General features: G+C 36.0%; 3 protein-coding genes across 14 annotated transcripts in view; all 3 read left to right on the top strand.

The window, feature by feature from the left end:
* Window positions 1–20934, top strand: part of LOC108968785 (potassium channel subfamily T member 2) — a 580461-nt gene that overhangs the window by 191682 nt on the left and 367845 nt on the right. The window lies entirely within an intron of this gene.
* LOC108968790 lies at window positions 14954–15941 on the top strand. The gene is made up of 2 exons (XM_018933042.1): window positions 14954–15170; window positions 15268–15941. The coding sequence occupies exons 1-2, from the start codon at window positions 15111–15113 to the stop codon at window positions 15904–15906; spliced, it is 699 nt and encodes a 232-aa protein (XP_018788587.1). The 5' UTR covers window positions 14954–15110; the 3' UTR covers window positions 15907–15941.
* On the top strand, window positions 15984–18445 carry LOC108968793. 2 transcript variants are annotated; one of them, XM_018933045.1, is made up of 2 exons: window positions 15984–17710; window positions 17771–18445. In XM_018933045.1, exons 1-2 carry the CDS (start codon window positions 17648–17650, stop codon window positions 18311–18313), a joined length of 606 nt encoding a protein of 201 aa, XP_018788590.1. In that variant the 5' UTR covers window positions 15984–17647; the 3' UTR covers window positions 18314–18445. The 2 variants fall into 2 exon arrangements, with proteins under 2 accessions (XP_018788590.1, XP_018788591.1); XM_018933046.1 differs by having other exon boundaries at window positions 17210–17701.

Genomic DNA, 20934 nt, shown 5'->3' with positions numbered 1-20934 from the left:
TTTTAAATTTTAAAATAAAAAATCATGAATACTTATTATTATTACTAAATAAATAACAATTTAACTTTAAAAGTAATATGATGCTTGAAAACAGACGCCACACCGACATAACATGTCTACCCCCAACTCAAGCAGGCAACTCACCGCTTTCGTTGCTCAAGGTTACACGGAAAGCGAATCTAAATTTATGCGCAAACATAAGAAAATGACCGCTGATGGCCGAAAGTCCCTGCGCGTGCCACTGAAGTGGCTCTTATAGCATAATTTTAAATAAATAAATAATATGAAGGATTAGTGCAGCCAAGATGCTGCAATTATTTTTAGCTTACGATTTCTAATTGGTGATCATAAGCAGCGAAATTTGATAGCTTTAACAAAACAAAAATATTATAAATTAAATGGAAATGCAGAATTAATTATTTACTATGTACTATAAATAAGTGTCTGGGTTGAATGCTTAACAGCTTCAGCTAGAAATAGATTAAATAGGCTTTCATTTTGTTTGAGAAATTACGCGCAACAGTTTATAATAATAGATTTTTGGTTAAATTATGATTTTATAGGATGCTCATATATTTATTGACGTAAAAAAGAAGAAGAAGTTGAAAAATATGTATTTGTATTTATTTTCCAATTATATGATTGTTTATTCAAATAACCACGTTATTTAAAAAATAAAGTTATTTTTTCGAATAAAATGTTTTTAAGAGAAAATTGAAAATTTGCCACTTTTTATTGATCCTTTGCCCTCTGCAACAAATTCCTGATCATCAAACCACGAATACTGGAAAAAGCAATGAGCATCACTTTGATTATTGAGCGACTTTGGCCTGTTTTTCGACTCGTTCTTTACCTCCATTCCGATGATTATTGACTTGTTTGAATTTCAAACTCATAAACTAATTTCCCATCTGCAGTTATAATGCTCTCCATAAATGTGGGATCGGAATTCGCACGATCAAGCATGTCCAAAGAGAACAGTTTACGGTACTCTCTGTGTAAAAAATTCAGCTTTATCAGGAACACTTCGAGCAAGTACACGTTTCGTACTCAATATATCCACCAAAATCATTTGAACGAACTCGCGAGAGTTGTCGACGTCTCTTGCCATCTCTCTAACACTTGTTTGGAGAGTTTCAAGCACATTTTACTTTTTTAAAACCCTCATTAATTGTAAAGGTCGAAAGTTGTCCAGAACGAAGAATGTCTTCAATGATTCCACGACTTGGAAGGCTATCTGTATGCTTGTGTTTTTGGTTAAACTGAATCTTCGTAAGCTTTTTCCAATATTCGCAACGCTTCCGCACACGAAATTTGTTTAGAAACACAAAATTTGAGACAAATTCTTTGTTCGATATTTTTATCCATTGCAAAAATCGCAACGCACCAATGAGGTTTACTGACTTAAGCAGCTGCTATAAGCAAACTGGTGAACAGATTGCTTTCATATGTGGAATAGTAATTAAGGACAGTACTAACAGATTAGCAAGAGGGAATGTCACAATGTTTACTTCTTTGTATGGACAACAATATTAGTATGCTTATGCTTATCCTTTTTCAAAAAATCAAACAACAATATTCGACTCAAGCTCCAAGGTGAGCATCATGACATAGTATTTATTTTTCATGTTTTCAAAAGTGAATTTTTTTCTCTCTCTTTCACTCTCTCTTTTTCTCTAAAAGATTACAATAAATCTTCCCTTCCCGCAAAGTATCAACAATACTCAGAAGTTTGTCCTGAAAATATTTTCTCCATAGTTTTTATACTTCCTCTGGCAGTATGCGATGAGTATTCCGAGTTATGTATATAATTGGCTCTTACATATCTACTTGATACTTGAGCGAGCTTCTACGCTCTTCAATATATTTAAGCGGTCAATCGACCATCATAACCATCTGAAAATTTCGTGCTAGTTGCTGATCATTAACCCTTATACAAAAGGAAATCACATTCACTTGTTTGCAAAAGAGACTAGAATACACCATAATAAACTCATCAACTAATATTTTTCCCATTCTTCTCTTTATTTTCTGTTGATTTTCTCCTCAATTCAACTTTTATTTGCCGTAATTTATTTACGACAATTAATGCAATGCAAAAATACTTTAATTTCCCAAGCACGCTAATGAATTATTTACGAGTTTACTGAGGAAGAGTGAAGCCCTGCACTGACCACTGCACTGCTCCCTTGAATTGACTGAAGTATGTGCTCGTGCTGCCCCATCTACTCCAGCACTAAGTATACACAAAAATATGTGCAAGTGAGTTACATAAAACGGGATTTGAGTTTTATTTTTACTTTTTGTCCATTAGGTTATCTCTCGAGCGCTGCTTTTTGTTGAGTGCTAATGCTCGTGAGTTTCCATTGAAATTTGTAAATGCAAAAATTTAGGGGGAAATATATTCATATATATTTTGTAAATTGCCACATATTTCTTTATTTTTTTTTATCAAATATGTAAATATGATATTATACATGTCTAAAATAAAACTAACTAAGTAAGAGATGTTATTGGATTTAGAGGAAGTGTGGCAAACGCGAAAGCATTTAGGATTAAATGAAGTCAAGACACTTTGTGCGAGGTTAAACTTTATTTTGCTGGTAAAGGTTAGCTTAGATTATTTGTATTTTCGTTTTTGCTTTCAATATCTTTATATTTTTGAGTTACACAATGTATAAACCCGCAATCTATGGTAACATAGATTAGGTTAGGTTATACCGGCAAGCTATCACTCCATACATACCTGTAGACCTACTGGTCCTTGATAATGCCAAATGGATGTTCAGTTTAGTTTGAAGTTAAGTATACGTCACACAAGACGTCAATACTTTTTTCGAACTTTAAGAGCGGCTTCATGTCAAAATTTGTTACTTCGTTCAGTGCTTTGAACTCCGAAGCACCTAGATACTTAGGACGAGTTCTATATTGTGCTGTACACAGGCATTGGAGGAATTCCAGTGAATTCTGAGCCATCCTGTACTCTCTTTGAGAACGTGTGGGTAAGAAACAAGCGAGTTTTCCTAAGGGTCTTTTGCGCGTGATCTTTGGTGACCCTGCATGTACTTAAGGCATTCCATCACTCCCTTATGCGCCTGTCAGCACTTTCAGAAACTTCGTTGTATAACTTTTATTTGTGACTTTGCGTCTGCGCCTATCATCAGGGGTCTTTCTGCTTTATCCGCTGCCTCCACCATCCTCCGAACTTCTACAATCGGCACTTCACCATCATGAGGTTTGCACTAGGATGCAAGGAGTAGGTTCTTATCCATGCCATCCTTTACGGCTACTGTAGTCAGGTCGACTGAAGAGAAGTTTAGATCAATATGCGACTGCATACTTTGGTTTTTACCTATATGGCCGTATATTATGTCGGGGACTTTAGCCCAGATACCAAATTTTTCGTGGCTATACATGAATCCTTAACTACGGCCGCATCATAGCCGATCCTTTCTAAGTTGAGGAGGAGTTCGGCAGAGACCACTTTTCTTTTATGCAGATTTATTTAAAGAACCTTCACTGTGTCTTTCCGGCTTCTTCAGGGTTCGGGTTGGGTATATGTGTATACATACATTTTGATCCTGAGGACCTCCTCTATCCATCCGTATCATCAACTCGCGCCGCCAAAAGAATTGTAATATTGTCGCTGGGTTGAGTCTGCGGCTCTCCTTTTTCTGCTTTGTGGATCTTTAATGTAGCTTGTAGAATCTCTCCTAGATTACTTTCCACCTCTCGCTCCTCCAGCGTGTCTTGGTTTTTGTCGGCTGGGTTGCGCTTCTTTAGACGAAGTCCGATTTGATAATTTGGAGGATGTAGTCTTTGCTGCCATCCGCCTTCACGGAGTTGGTAATCTTCAGCACACTACAATCTTCCGTCGGCACATTTGGATTTTGTCTCATAAGAAGCCTCTGTGCGCCCTTCGGTTTTACCTTGCGAGGTATCAGAACCTTCGTCTTCGGTATGGAAGGAATGTAACTATGGTCCACTATTTCCAGAACGGCTCTCACTCACAGGCTAGAAGCTTTTCAACCGCTTTCTTTACTTATAGTAGTGAGGAGTCGTGCTAATATTTTAATATATTGACCTCATTAAGTCACCCCGCATCATCGAAAGTTGGCATAGGCGTGCTCGGGTTACCATCCAGTCGTTCAAAGCAGTTTCATATCGCCGCTTTCTACTTCTCCTCTGTAATCTGGTTAAGGTTGCTTCGGTCGCTGAGTGCCACGATTAGATGCCTTTTGGCTATCTCACTGACCGCCGCTGCTGCCCTGGACGTTGAGGACTTAACTTGATCAAGTCTGACGTTTGGCTTTACATCTTTGTTCTTTTTATACTCTCGCAACAAAGTTGCTAAAGAGAGTATTATAGTTTTGTTCACATAACGGTTTGTAAGTCCTAAAACTAAAAGAGTTAGATATAGGGTTATATATACTAAAGTGATCAGAGTGACGAGTAAAGTTGAAATCCGGATGTCTGTCTGGTCGTCCGTCCGTCTGAAATTTGGCGCAAAGGATCGCATTAGGGAGGGGCATATTTGGACGTAATTTTTTTGGAAAAGTGGACGTGGCCCCGGCCCCTACTAACTTTTTTGTACATATCTCGAAAACTACTATAGCTATGTCAACCAAACTCTATAGCGTCGTTTCWTTCAGGCATTTCCATATACAGTTCAAAAATGGAAGAAATCGGATAATAACCACGCCCACCTCCCATACAAAGGTTATGTTGAAAATCACTAAAAGTGTTTTAACCGACTAAGAAAACGTCAGAAACACTAAATTTTACGGAAGAAATGTCAGAAGGAAGCTGGGCTTGGGGTCGCCCACTTATGGACCAAAAACCATATCTCAGGAAATGCTCGACCGATTTCAATGAAATTCGGTACATAATATTTTCTTACCACCCTGATGACATGTACGAAATATGGGTTAAATCGGTTCACAACCACGACTTCTTCCAATATAACGCTATTTTGAATTCCATCTGATGCCTTCCCTGTATAATATATACATTAGGAACCAACGATGATAGCGGAATAAAACTTCACACAAATACGGTATTTGAGCTGAGGTATCCCTTGTGGAAAAATTGTCGTGATCGGACTATAACTTTTCAATRYAATTAAAATAAATGAAAATACAATTCAATACTCAAAGTACACAAATTGATCTAATCTAACTAATTTTACAGCAAAATAAAAAAGTATGTAAATGTCGGATAATGAAATGTCGATTATCACTTTATCATGCGAGAGTATAAAATGTTCGGTGACACCCGAACTTAGCCCTTCCTTACTTGTTAGTTATTAAAAGATAAGCAATTTAACGAATTAACTCAAAATCATTTAAAATAATAATTTTTACTTATTTATATAAACGACATTTTTAATCAGTTTTCTAATGGCATTAAAAGTTTTAAAAGTTTCTAGTTCAATAACTTGAGCAATCAGATTTTCAAACGAATAAATGCATTTGTAGAAGCTTTTCAATTTTCACTGCCAAACTTACTCATCACTTCGAATTTCGCTCATTTGCCAAGTATTGATCTAATTAAAAAGATTTTTCACCGAACCAAAAGCAAAAAGACATTTATATATATAGACATGCTCGGAATCGCTCGAAATGCAGAGTTTAATGCATTGCATGCATGACGTCGATGGAATGACAGGTTTCGGAAGTTGCCTTTCACATTCGTTCACATGCAACTTTCATACTCGCCTTGATACCAACTGTAGTCACAAGCGATAGGTAGATATTTACCATGTACATATACCATATGGTTTATATATATATATTTATATACGTATGTACATTGACATATGTAATGTTATACGATATTCAAACTTAGTGTTATTATTATTATTATTTTTTTTTTGTTTTTGCTTTTCAAATCAAACAAGCTGGGAAGCAAATTAACATTGTTTATTGCCAGAAAAGTAAGCAGAGATGTACTGAAGCCCGACAGCAATCAAAAAAGTCGTATTTCTCTACTTACTATATACTATATATATTATACTGTTAACTTAGACAACGCACCTGTAATACCCACATACAAAGTTTTATTATTTTAAATTATTGTTTGAGAATAGTTTTACATAACTGTGCATTTTGTTCTACAAATCACTCACATTCCATTAAAAAGTTCTTTGGCATAGAATCAAATTTTATTTCGGAGCTAACTTCTTGATAGCTGTGATTCATAGTTTACATTTTATTCGTGTGAACTGTTCGTTATGAGTACCTTGTGGCATTAGAAAAATATTAAGAATAAAAATTTTTCTTTTTTAATTGTTTTTGTTTAATATATATTGTGCTGTTTTAGTGTTATTTTTTTAAATGAAGCTTCATAGCGCGAGCAGTCAGACCCTTTGTAAAAGTTCACATGTTTGTATTCATTATCACCGGGTGAAAAAAGTTATACCGCTACAATGTTAAATATTTTATAGAATTTTATTTCTAAGCCCCATACAGTTCCATATGTCCACATTATTCCATCAGTGTAAAACTTTTCTGGTTTCTCGGCGAAAAACTGCGATATGTAATTTTCACAGGCTTCTCTTGAAGCCAGCTTTGCTCCATTAAGAGAAGTTAGTAATGATACCCCGATGATGCAAGGTAAAACTTTTTGTTTTTGCCGAGTCATAAAAGATGTGTCTGGTCTAGCATTGTCCTGATGGAAGACGAAGACCTTTCTGTTGTTCAGTTATGGCTGTTTTTTTCGATTGCTTGCTTCAGTCTCATCAGTTGTTGACAGTAAAATGTAGAATCAATCATTCAACCAGGCTGGAGCAGCTCGCTGTGGATGATTCCTTTCTAATCACACCAAACATTCAGCATAATCTTTCGAGACGTCTATACTGGCTTTGTGACCAACTGTTGAGCTTCACCACGCTTGGACCATGATCTTGTTCGTACATTATTGTCGTATTTGGTCCATTTTTCATCTCCTGTTACCATTAGCTTCAGAAGTTGTTCGATCTCCTTTCGTTTCAACAAAGATTCGCAGATATTAATTCGGTCCATTCAATTTTTACAGACAATTCATGTGGTGCCCAAAGATCGTGCTTCTATTTGTAGGCAGCCTTTTTTAAATGGTTTAAAATCGTTTGATGTTCCTTAGCGACATCATGGCTGCTTATGTATGGTCCTGGTCTATCTTTTCCTTATTTTCATCGACTTTTTCAACGATAGGTGGACCAGAGCGAGGTGCATCTTTCACATCGAAATATCCAGGACGAAAGAGAGCGAAGGGAGCGATACATCATCGTCTCCGTAAACTTCACAAATTTCATTGCTTGCGTCGCATTCTTTCCTTTTTAAATAAAAATTTCAAAATATAGCGAATCGCTTCATTACTTTCACTCAATTTTGAACAGCTGTAACTTTATTTCAACTTCCCCGAATTTAATTTATTCTTGACAAAATACGAAAAGACTTTTTCGACCCAGCGAAATATTGATTTGAATTATTCACAATATGGAAACTTCGTAGCATTGAGTATAACAATTATACCACTTTATTCAAGTATACTCATACTCTAGAACTTAACGCGATAACTTGAGAATGAACTGAGTTAACTTTGTTGTTACTTTTACGAGAAATTTGTTTGAGAAGCGAGCAGCGTGTTATGAGGGCGATCAGAGATATGGCGAATTGTAGTGAGCTATATATGTTTATGCCAGTTTATGTATTTTATACTAGTTGTATGTGCGATTCTTCACTCAGTGACACTAGCAAACTCACTTATTGCCTAAAAGCATACACCAAATTGCTTTGTATAAGTTTGATTATTCTCTTGAGAATGAACTGAGTTAACCTTTAGCAAGACTCAGTGTTTTAATATTGGTTCTTGAAAGAAAAAATCTTCTTTTTTGTCAAAGATGTTTTATATTCTATTCTTAAAAATCATTTAAAATGTGTTCCAAAAATTAGAGTTGAATGAATTGGCGATTACATACACAGTTGCCACCTTCGAGCAAAGTTCAGAAAGTTATCTAGTTAAAAAGCTCAGCGGAAAAAATTTGTTTGTATAATTAATAAAAGTTATTATTTCCTTGAATCCAAGCACATTTTTTAATCGCCTGCTTAAGATATAGCATCGAAATTTCCTCAACATGAAAGCAGAATATCAAAATACATTAAAAAAAAAGTTAGGGAGACTTGTATTTTACTCTATATATATCTATATAGCAATATTTGGAAAATAAATGTCACAATAATGAACAGAAAAGTGTACCGAAGTCAAGCAATTTCTTAATGTACTTTAGTTCATACAAAATATGTATTCATCCTTTGCATAAATTAAAGAACAAATGAAGTATTTTCATGATTTTTATAATCTTGTTCCATTTGGCAAACAAAAATTGCAATGACAGCAAATCCCTTGAGTAATGAAAGTAAAGTGCTCTTAAAAGTATGCAAATTCTAACCTAAAAAGCAATGAGAAAGTCCATTTGCATGAAAAGGGATACAACCTGACCTATTTGGAATTTGACAAATGAAGCTTTTGTGTACTCTATCGGTTTTTACTCATACGTATGTATTTTGGGAAAATTTTGTGATAATCAATCTGTTTTGTAAGTACATGAATCAAATATTTGTATATATTCAGGTTTGTTGGCTACGCTCTCCAGTAAGAATTTTCGATTCTGAAATTCAGAATTTTTATCTAAAGTAATTTGTTTTTCTTAAATATTCTGATGACTTAAGGATTAAAAAGTTTACTGACCTGAATTATAGTCTGCATTATTTTAAGGAGCTCAACTTTACTACATTCGGGGTGTGTGACTAGGCTAAACAAATTATCTACTTTCCCGACTGGATCTTAATTTAGCCAAGTACTTCCAAGACACTTCTTTACACAAAAACCATAACATGGGAAAAATTACTCCATTAAAAGACTATGTGAAGCAACATTTATACAATTTTTTTTAGACATCAAAAATATTTCAGGAAAAAATTCAAAAAAAAAAAAAAAAAAAAAAAAGAACACTTTCAGTGTAGAGTGAAATCCATGCATGTTTTTCACCATATGACATCCGCCTATGAGAAGAGGCAATATTTTCTACGTCTTCTAACCAGAAATGTCAACAATTATACAATTCTTTCAGCTATTTTACACATTCCCAGTCATCAATTCTGCTTGTTTTACGCCGACTTTCCATTACATATACAATATATTTAATATTTTTATTTTGCCCGCTTCTTCCGCGTAACCAGTGTCTACTAAGCCACAGTCAAGAATGTTTAAGATCTTGACATGTCATTGTTTTCGTCATGAAATCTAAATTGTAAATCTTTGAACCCCTTTTCCCTCGCTCACGAGCATAAAGTCAGCAGCTTGCGTCACTCTAAGGTATTTGCGTCGTACAGCCATAAGCTCTGGCTCGCTGCCACCAACACAGCGTTGAGTTTAGAGACAGATAGGGCTGAGTTGAAGTTGCATGTTTGCAAATGGGGCATGCATTTTGTTTTGTTTATTTATTTTCCTATTTTATTTTATTTTTTTTTTGGAAAAAAATTAGAATTTTCTCTTGATTTTCTTGTATATTTATGACTTCCCTTGTTGACATGTGGCATAATTGAAAAACAGAAAGTTTACTTGACAGTTTAAATGACAGCGAATTGCAAAATAAGAAAAATGCAAAAGTCTTCGCATATTTTAGAGAAATCATAGGCGGTATTGATCCAAAAAGTAAATGTAATTATTTGAAGAAAAATGCGACTAGCTTAGAAATTAAAAAAAAATAAATAAAAATATATACATATATTTTTTTCATTTAGAGGAGAGTATTATTCTGCTTTTTATTTTGATTTCTCATTTAGAAAACTTCTGTTTGTCGCCAAGCTTTTGATTAATTTTTTTATAAATCCTCTAAGCAGCATCTTTCCCATCTGTTCCTAACCTAGCTCTATTTTTTCTTTCAACGTTAAGTTTTTGGCTCGTCTGTGGAACACTGAAGGCTTGTTTTCCTTCTAGCTCTTCGTTACAGTTTTGTTTTGGCATTTGAAGACAGTCATACTTCAGCGTGCAACTTCTTATTTCGGGCTTCAAACAAACAAATCAATTTTTCGTTCCGGGAATTTTGTATTAAATTTTCCCTTGAAGCGTTGAAGTTTCTTTGAGCTTTCATGTAACGTTGGAATTGACAAACATTTTCACACGATAAAAGGCGAAACACTTGAAGGGTATTCTAAGTATTCATAGAAAAATATTTAATCCTGTCAATCATCTCTTTAATTGATACGTGAGCTGAGCTATTAAATATTCTCATTCTCATATGAATGGGTTATGGTGAGATATTTTCTATGTAGAAGAAGTTTTTGCTTGGAATTCAACTATGGTATGTAAAGAGTAATCGATTTCGTAATTCCTTAGTTAAAAAAAAAAAAAAACACAGAAACTTCAAATTTAATGGTAGCTGTTTGTGATAATTTGGAACGTTTTTTTTTTTTATCACTTATTTTTTTAAGATTATGTCTTTCAAATATTGGCCGCGGCTACGCCTCAGATAGCCCAGCCGTTGAGTCCAATTTTCGATGACTCGTTTGTGCATTTCGACACATCAGAACGATTTGCTGCGAATCGACTCTCCACGGTCTCCGTTTACGCTCTCAGCTACGGCTGCTATATTTTCCTCACTGCGTGTTGCGTCTCAAATTAAGTGATGGGGTTCCGAATATTACGCTCAGTAGGCTGATTATGTTGTCGATTAGTTTTTTTTTTTTTTTTTGAATTTTCGTCATAAAGTTGAACGATTTGTAAGCCATGTTCAGACATAAGTCTTTCCATGAATGCCAAACAATACTGAAAAAAACTGACTAAGCTGTGGTATTTTCAAAAATTTATTTCAGCGTTCTTTTCACGTCCGCTTATCTTGGATTCGATGCTATTATTCTATAATATTTTATGCAAATGCCAAATAATATTTGCTTTTAACTTCCTTCCTGTGACATAAATATAGCTTTTGTCGCCCACTTTCACATTTCTAAGCCCTCATAATCATTGGTTTCGTATATCATACATAGAATACATATGTACATACTCGTAGTACTAATACATATATGCACCATATGTGCTTATCCTTAACACCCGCATATCCACCGCTCACCAAAGCAAAGCACATTTTTGTGGTGACGACAAAGTAATCAGACCGAACGCGGTTCGCTTGATTTTACCCGCCGCCGTGTGCGCTACTCATTATGCAAATAAAAATTCCACGTTCCATAGTACGTAAGTATTATATAACCCCCAAACCGCTGTTGCGTTGCGGTGCGCTGCCGCAGAGTGTTTTGTGAGAACAAAGCGAGACATGTGTTTGTGTGTGGGAAGCATATTAGTACATTGTATTTCTAACTCTGTAGATATATATTTGGTTAAATTTGTGCATTTTCACGTATTTCATATGATTTCTGCTTCTTCCTTTTTATCTTCTTCTTGTTCTTGTTTTGTGGTGTGTTTATGTATTTCCTAATTGATTAATAATAACCAACTAGTACGGTTGATGAGCGAGTATGCATTATCAATGGCAACTTGTCGGCGGTTATTCTTGACATATACTTATGGATATGCTGCCATATAATTTAAATATGTGGCAAGTATTTCGAAGGCGGAATCCTTAAGGATATTTGCTTTTCGTTAGCTACGTTGCTACTCGCAGGTACATATCGTCACCTAAAAGGCAAACACCGTATTATTAAAAAGCGATATTGAGTTTTTTTTATTGCTTAAGATACACTACATCATATTACATATATAAAGCGACAATTTTTCGGCTTCTGCTGTCAGATATAACGAACATGTAACCAATATGTAACCAATATATAACCATTTTATGACCAAAACTCTAACTCTTTCGGTTTTATATATAAAGTAAAGTTTTGGCTTTCGCTGTCAGRTATAACCAATATGTAACCAATATGTAACCAATGTATAACCAATATATAACCAATATGTAACCAATATATAACCAATATATAACCAATATGTAAACAATATATAACCATTTTATGACCAAAAATGTAACTCTTTTGGTTTCATATATAAAGTAAAGTTTTCTGACTTTCGCTGTCAGATATAACCAATATGTAACCAACATATAACCAATGTATAACCAATATATAACCATTTTATAACCAAAACACGAAAACTTTTGATTTCAATATGTGTGGTTTCTATTATAAGATTTTTCCTGCTCCTGTAAACTTATGAAAAGTGATGTTACGTTATTTTGTGTATTGGGTGACGTTATGTACATATATACTTCCTGCTTACCTTTCACCTTTCCATCAAACCGCTTGCGCGCGTGCCTTGCTTATAATTTACATATCTGGCAACCGTTGTGCGCGCTGCTAAATTGTTAATTTGTTGGCTTGCATGGCCTTTTGAATAAAATATAAATAAAATAAAAAGTAATCAAGGGAAAAATACAAAATACTTTCCTTAAAAGTGAAATAAAATAAAATTACCAGATAAATGTGCTGTAAAATGAGTGGCAGACCGCATGTGGCATAAATAAGTAATTTCGCTTACATATGCTTAAGCAGTTGTTTTTTTGAATAAGTAATCGAGTGTTTAAAATTAACGTAAGCATTAAACTTACTGTTTGATACACTTATGTGATAAGTATTGGGATGGCACTGCAATACAAACCTTTTGGGAAATATAGTGTGAAAAAGGTTCCCGGAAATTGTAAATAAAACGGAAAATGTTTAATTATTTCTGATTATCTATTTTGTCGCCTTCGAAGTAATTCCCATCAGATTTCATACACTGATGGTAACGATTTTTCCAATTCTCGAAACCTTTTTCATAAGCACTCAGCCATCTCACCAGGTCTTCAGCTCTTTCAGTGAACTTTTATCTCCGATAATGACTAAATAGTTCGTTATATACCACTTTTTATATTATATAATGACCTCGCATTTCAAGAACAAACGAACTGTGCAGTACCTTCGATTCTAACTGACACGACCTCCCAACTAAATAGCTATAATTTTTTACTTCAACAACTAATTACCGTTATTAACAATGTACTAACCACAATTATGTGGAAATTAATGCTGAAATGGTCGAACACAAGACAATACCTCTATGTATATATGTACGAATGGCAATTATGTATACGCGCATAATTTGTGGCAAGAATTTACTTGGTACATACGAAACCAAGGCACCCAAAGAAACCACACAAACACGCTAACAACAAGAATTTAATTTGCATTCTTCCGCAATTAACATGTGTGAGCGAAAAACAACCCATAACATAGGTATGCCGAGGAAGTGACGATGAACAAACGCCGAAATGTACACAAGTGAGGGAATTGTATAGCGGTGAGAGGAGGGTATGTTAATAATGAAACAAAAGTTTGGAAAAATGGAGTTAGTAGATAGTTTAAGTCAACTTAAGCAAAGGTAGATATTTTTAGTAATATTATATTAGAACCTGGCTATATATTTCTCCCGGAAGACATTTAGTTTGATTATTTTCATGTATTTAAGCTTTATCGTAAAGTTTGACATTTTCAATCTTATGCATACCCAGCATATTTTGGCATACCAGCGCTACTACACTCACTTAAAATATTCACCGCGAACATTTTCGCATTTTTTTTTTACTATTTTCGGCGGGTATTAAATCAGCTTCATTAGGGACCAGTATTTAACGATGGTCTGTTCAATTAAATCGCCGCCTTTGCTCACTGTTTATTTGATGACAGGAAATATTTCGTCTTGTCCTTGTAAAAAGCGCAGACCCATAAGCTTCATTTCCTTATCCAGTCTGGAGAAAACAGTTTCAATATTAGCTTAAAATATATTATTGAGATTTGGTAACTAGGTAGATAGGTAGAGTGGCTATCTCTCGACCCACCTAGGCATTCAAAGGGCCCATTGTGATACAGCCGGGGCTAAAGTCCCCACACACTGTGATGAAATTCATTTATCTGAGAAACCGGTGATACGTCGTCAAGAAACACTCAACCGATAGTTGTGATTTATTTCTAGAATATGTTTTTTAATCTTCTTCTCGTCTACCTCATGACATCTTCTATAATAGTTCCCAGTTTATTCTCATGTCTGCCTCGAAGCCCTATTAATACTCTTAGTAGAGTTCTTATATCATTACTTTTAGATTTTTATAATCGCTATGTGTGGCGCATATTCTATTTCAGCCACATTTGCCTGCTTCTCGCGCAAGTTAGCGTTTGATTCACCGAGACTCAGCTGCATTTTTAAAATGTTCATTGACTAAATATCTACAAGTGGCCAGAGACATGTAAGTTCGCTCTCTTTGGAATTCTTATTGTAGGGTGGTGCATGTTCTGGCGAGTTCATCTGCTTCACAGTACCCTGGGATATCACTATGTCCTGGAAGGTTTAACGTAAAATAGCACCTCATATCCACGAAGAGCTCTAAATTCTGTCTGCAGATCCAACCACTCTTATCTGTTATGCACTTTTTATATTAATCCTAACTAACTGTCTCATAAAGGTCCGCCATTGTTCTAGAACCCTCATATTTTTGTTTCGTGTATTTACTAATTGCTTCCGACTTTAACTTCTGAGAATTGATTCAATGTTAATGTTATGCTTAATTCCCTCATAATCTTATTGTTGAATTTGATGATATAAGATTGAGCCTCTTTGGTTTTTTGTTTTTATCCGACGAGCATTTTCAGAACTTCTAACTGTGTGTGATAGATTTTAGTACACGCGCTCTTCACTTTTGAGCGGTTACTCAACACTGGTGACTTCATACTCATAACGAATGAATTCACATATACTCAACACATCTATTTGTAAATATGTATGTATACAGGAATACAGAAATGCAGATTTGTTTACTCAGCTCCACTATCAACAATCTGGGCGACCTCCGCGATCTCAGCGACAGTTTGATAAGCGTCCAAGCAAAAAACTCTACTCAGCGTTGCAACTGAGTATGTAACGAGTTGAGTGTTATCGCTTCTGCTGGCCGACATTTCGATTGTGTGACTGCTCTGACAGACATCACTTCCTATTTGAGGGCATTGTCAATTTAAATTTGAATGTAGACACAAATTTCGCTTTACGACATCCAAGAAGAACGGCTGCAGGTGTACGAAAACAAAATGGCCAAGCCCTGTCAACGCTTTAAGCTGCTGCTTGCCTTAACGCTGCTGCTGGGACTGGTATGTAAATGTCGGCATAGATTTCAGCCATTGCGTTGGAATGGAAAAGAAAACTAGATCAGAAATTTAGCTACAAGCGAGTCTTTCACATTTCTAGCTCGTCAACTGGGCATTCGCTTCAACCGCCGAGGAGGGTTTAGCCAATCGTCGTGAACAATTGCTCGCCACAATGATTGAGGAGTATCTTAAACTGACCGACTATGAGTTGGTACAAAGCAAAGCGCTGGTGCAGAGTGTGTTGGCCGATGAGGAAGTGCAGCGCACACGCAGTGATCTCATGGAGGCCGAACGCCGCATTATGGAGAATTTCGTGCGGCAAGTCGTCGACAAAGAGCAAGAGGAGCCGCCAGCGCGCAGCAATATAGCCAACCGTTTGTTTTATCTTATTGCGAAGTCGTTGATTTATCAAGAATTCGAAGCTATACTTAGACGGCATGACACCACAAATCCGCGACGCAAATTTAGTCCCGAAAATTACCTAATTGAACGTGCGCTGAAGAGAAATGGACTGGACGATTTGCAACGCAGAGTTACGCGTAAGCAAATTAAGTTTATGAGTGATTTTGTCAAGGACGTCGACGCTTATTTGGCGCATTTGACGCCGCAAGAGCGCCGTACGGACGAGGTGGAAGCGCAAAAAATGGTGGAGTGGTCAGCTAAAATGAAGGCCGAAAGCGATGTGGAGCTGAGAATGGAGACTTTTAAAGATTTTATGCGATTCTTTGTTAAATTTTGAAGTATACATTGACCTATATATTATATTATATGAACTCAAACCATTTTGACTGTATAATTTTACATTTTAGAGTAAAAAATGTGGAAAATAAGTGGATTCTAACAGTTTTGACAAAAGTTTGTGCAAGCTTTTACTACCGACTGTGGTTCTTTTCTGCATTAACATTCGCTAGCAGGTTCCAAGGCGTCTTTCTAATACAATGAAGCGGATGAGTTTTTACAAGTTTACCACAAAGTTTGAACAGTTCAGAAGGAAGAGTTAGAGACCCTACAACGGGACGGGATGGACAAAAGGCAAGGCTTAATCGCCATTTATATATATGATCAGCTGAGTCGATTAAACCATGACCGTTGGCCTGTCCGACCGTGCGTTCGTCCGTCTGTATATATGCAGACTAGGCCTTAGCTTTTGAGAATTCGTTGTGAAATTTTGCACCCATCCTTTTCGTCTTAAGAAACTGCTTCGTTGTCTGAACCATCGATATCTTCACCAAATGTGGCACAGATGATTACCTCAACTAATATTGCAGTATCCAAAGAATTTGTTCCGAACGAATAACTATATCATATAGCTGTCGTACAAACTGAACGCTCAGAATCAATCGCTTGTATGGAAAACTTTTTCAGTTTTGGAGATATCTTCACGAATTTTGGTACGCGTTATTATTTATGGGTACTATATAATATCCGCAGAAATTGTTCAGAACGAGACACTGTAGCGTATAGCTGTCGTACAAACTGAACGCTGAGAATCAATCGCTTGTATAGAAAAATTTTTCAGTTTGGGAGGTATCTTCACGAATTTTGGTATGCGTTATTATTTATGGCTATTATACAATATCCGCAGAAATTGTTCAGATCGAGTCACTATAACGTATAGCTGTCGTACAAACTGAACGCTCAGAATCAATCGCTTGTATGGAAAACTTTTTCAGTTTTGGAGATATCTTCACGAATTTTGGTATGCGTTATTATTTATGGCTATTATACAATATCCGCAGAAATTGTTCAGATCGAGTCACTATAGCGTATAGCTGTCGTACAAACTGGTCCATTAAAATCATGTTCTGGTAAGGAATCCTTGACATTTGAGAAGGGCATTACAGCTGCGTTGCAGCCGCAATTAACCTTTGTTTCCGTTTTATCTGCTGTTACAAGAATTGGCTCAAAATTCAAAATGGCTGGCAACGCTATCGACATCTATTTATTATTTATGATTTGTTTTCTAAAATAAAATTTCAATTGCGTTTCAATTCTGAAATCATTGTTCTTGACTGCGATCTTGTAACATACAGATCTGGCTGTTAAGTACCTTAATTTTATGATCTATACAGCCACTATTACGCCAAAGTTATGGCTCATTGAGTAGGCGTCTTCAATTCGGTGAATTTTGAATCCAAAATTCAAACCATTCAACGTGAGCAAAAATGTATAGTCTTCAAGAATTTGTGCTTAACCCTAAATCTGTCATAGCATTCCACAGCCGTTCTGCGGCTAAAACTGGGAAACCTCTCAACATCTTTTTTTAGTAAGTTAGCTGATAAGTAATCAACAAGTCAGAAGCCCGGGCCCAATACTCCTTCAAGGTACTAAAGCAAAACACACATATATGTACATCTTTTGGCTGTTGTTGTTATTAAGGAATTTGTATAAAAGCGCATTCGAAATTGCATTTAAAGTAAAAGCTGCAGTGGGTACACATCGCTAGAAGAGATAACAACAATCCAGTTACTCCGAATCAAATGGCTCGAGTGCCTATCAACAATTATTTTGCAGTGTTTGTGCTGGTGATTGGTGTAAGAAAAGTATACATAAATTAGTAGTAATAATCAAAAATATATAAACAATTTATCAACACATCTCAGCTCGCCTGCAACAACGCCGATGACACTGAAGAAGAAGACCCCGAAATAGACATAGAAACATTTGGTTCGCGCAATCAGTTGTTGGACTCCATGTTTAATGATTCCCTTGTATTAGCTGAATATCTTTTTGCGCGGAGTGAGGAATTATGTGAAAAGTTAATCGACGATGAGATTTACAGGAATGAAACGGGTGAGGAATTGGAGAGTCGCGACGCTGTCGTGAAAAACTGCCGTAGACGCGTTGTGGAGCGTCTTGATCCTACAGGGCGTCGTTATGGCAACTCCGCAGAAACCCTATTACTTAAATATGGATTTGCGAATATTCAAAAGATGGTGCAACAGAAATATGAAGAATTCTTCACAGAAATTGTGCAACGAATGGATGATTATGTGAAGGGTTTGACGCCGGAGCAGCAAACCAGAACGACAGCACGAAATCTACGAAAGTGGTCAGGTAAAATTAAGGACGCCCCAACTGTGTCAATGAAAGACATGTTTTTTAGAAGTTGCATGCGATTTTATTATTTCGAAAGGGGGGTTTAGAGCGCATGCTGTTAAGTGGTTTCAGGAAATAATAAACGGGATTTTTGTTTTTTTTTGTGAAAATGCAAGGAAAATTACAAAACTCTGTCAAGATTAAGTTCTAGCAAAAATAAATAAATAATTTTTGCTTTATATTGAAGATTTTACTTGACATAGTTGGAATAATCCAACTCAGTTCGAGTATTTATCGTTTTGTTCTACAACTTGTTGGTAAATTGTAGTTGATTTCGAAATGCCATTGTCAAAAAAACTCACCTCAATGCGCAAAAAAAAAAAAAAAAAAAAAAAAAAAAAAAAAAAAAAAAAAAAAAAAAAAAAAAAAAAAAAATAAGAAAATAAAAAAATAAAAAATAAGAAAAAAAAAATAAAAAAAGGCTTTTCTTGAGGCTAATATTACATCAGCAAATAATGTGTCGCAGACATGTGCAGATAATAATCACTTGCTGCCAGGTCCGAACCGTGAATTGTATGGGCATGGTACTTGCTCAACCAAGCTCCTGGGGCATCTGCTGTGCTACTTATAATGTGTGGCTTGGTGTGGTTCTAATTTGGTGAAATTAATAACCAAACCGCCACAGCTTACACGGTCTCATTACTGACTATACACTTGCGAGTTAAGAGTTCGGCAGTAGAGAAGCAGCTCATAGTAGATGATGCCCTGCCAATCCCACCAAACACTTAGCAAAAATCTCTTGAACCTCAATACTGTCTAGGACAGCTCACCGATATTGGAACAATGCTTATAATATGGCGTAGTCACGCTTTGCTGGTGTCCACTTTTATTGCTCATTTTTGACGCGTGTTCAAACAAAACTAAGTAAAGCAGTCATACAACTTTGTGAGGATATGTTTTTGTATCAAATACTATCTTTCAAATGCCATACTTCGGAACCCGATAACGGTTACAAAACGCGAGACACATATGATGAACCTGTTATTATCGTGTGTTTGGTAACTTGTTTCTTCCTGCTCTGTAGACAGTTTACCACATCGAACTCTTTTATCCAATCTCAAATTAAAGACATGGTACCGTGATGGATTTCTATGTTTAAAATTTCGTTTAGCCTTCACACAATTGTGGCGTTTCGATCCGCTTCTCCGATTTTCTAAAAATATTTGTGAAGCTGTGTTGTTTTTTTACTTGAAAATTGCCCGAGTCCAATGGATTAAGTACCAAATATTTTTCCCTACGTACAGGCATGATAGGCTTTTTAGTCTAATCAGTCGTCTATGTCGGGTTTATAACGGGGTTTTCAATGAGAGCGCTACAAAAGTTTTTTAATAAAACAAAAACCGTTAGGGTTTTAAATGAAATTCTTTAATCTTGTGAAAGTAAATTGGATGCCATTATGTATGGAAGTTGAATTCTTTTGCATGCCCACCCCAGGCACGTTTGCAGAAGTCCAGACACTGAACCCAATATTCGGCGGTCGATACTTCGATATTCGTACGAAGTTCATCAATCGTCACTGGCTTGTTGCCATAGACCATAGATTTGATGTAGACTCACAGAAAATCGTTTAACGGCGTCAAATGACATTACCAAGGCGGCCAATTTACTGGGGCAATTCCTGAGATAATTTCGGCCAAAAATATTCGGTTATCATTGAGCGGTCATTGGCAATGCCGCCGCCGGCCCATAAACCGTACCATTTTTTCGGGGTGCAATGGTGACTCGTAGAGTACGTGGATTGCTGCCTGACCAATGACATACGACGATTATGGCGGTTAAGCGGCTTCAGTTTTTGCGTCAATTTGATCTTGTGAGGATTTAGGCCAAGATTTTTACGCAAAAATCGCCATAACGATGTCACAGTGATACCCAGCGCTTGAGAACGACGTGTGAGAGATTGATTTGGCTCTTCCTCAATTGATGCGCTAGCGGCAACAATGTTCCGCACACTACGAGCATTTCATTGTCCCACTGGCACGGGAACATTTTGCACTGTGCCTGTGGATTCAAATTTTTCCACTAGACGGTCAATTGTTGATCTTACAGGACCATCATGACACTGACTTCGAATTTCGGTAGTAAATTTTAATAATTTGGACTCGTTGTTGGATCGTATTTTTTTCCATGATGAAATGGCAAACCTTACTGAAGAGAAAAATATAGCATTGTTTGCTGTCCCTAAAAATATATAAATATACATATGTAAATGATCTGATAAGCCTTAGTTATGATTTCTATCTTTTAAACTGTTAAAGACCTTGACGCTCCCAATTTATACTATAGTGGTGACTGTACTACTGAATACTCCAAAGCTATGACTCATGAAGTAAATGCCTTCGATTTGGTGAATCAAGGGTTCAAAACTCATACCAGTAGTTTTGAGAAAAATTTCTTATATTTTCTTATTGTACATAATGACATTCATTAGCAGCTCTGAGCAGAAAAATATTAAGACCTCAAATGTTAGCACAGACGCACACCACATTTTAGAACCGCGGCCTAAATATTGCATAAGTTAATAAGCATAAACGAATTACATCTGTTACAATTGTTGTTGATCTTTAAAAAATTGCATAAAAGCGCATTCGAAACTATATTTGACAAAAAATCAGCGGAGAGTGCACATCGTTACAGGAGATTAGTACGGTCCAAATACAAGTAACTCGAC

The sequence above is a fragment of the Bactrocera latifrons genome, unplaced genomic scaffold (assembly GCF_001853355.1).
Source record: "Bactrocera latifrons isolate USDA-ARS-PBARC rearing strain unplaced genomic scaffold, ASM185335v1 scaffold_23, whole genome shotgun sequence".
Lineage (NCBI taxonomy): Eukaryota > Metazoa > Arthropoda > Insecta > Diptera > Tephritidae > Bactrocera > Bactrocera latifrons.
Note: the sequence above shows the minus strand (reverse complement) of the source record. Positions and strands in the feature narration are given on the sequence as shown.

Excerpts from the sequence above, each read along its gene's own strand:
- LOC108968790 (XM_018933042.1), top strand. The coding sequence starts at position 15,111 with ATGGCCAAGCCCTGTCAACGCTTTAAGCTGCTGCTTGCCTTAACGCTG. Across the intron at positions 15,171-15,267 it reads TAACGCTGCTGCTGGGACTG|CTCGTCAACTGGGCATTCGC; the intron begins GTATGTAAATGT and ends TCACATTTCTAG.
- LOC108968793 (XM_018933045.1), top strand. The coding sequence starts at position 17,648 with ATGGCTCGAGTGCCTATCAACAATTATTTTGCAGTGTTTGTGCTGGTG. Across the intron at positions 17,711-17,770 it reads TGGTGATTGGTGTAAGAAAA|CTCGCCTGCAACAACGCCGA; the intron begins GTATACATAAAT and ends AACACATCTCAG.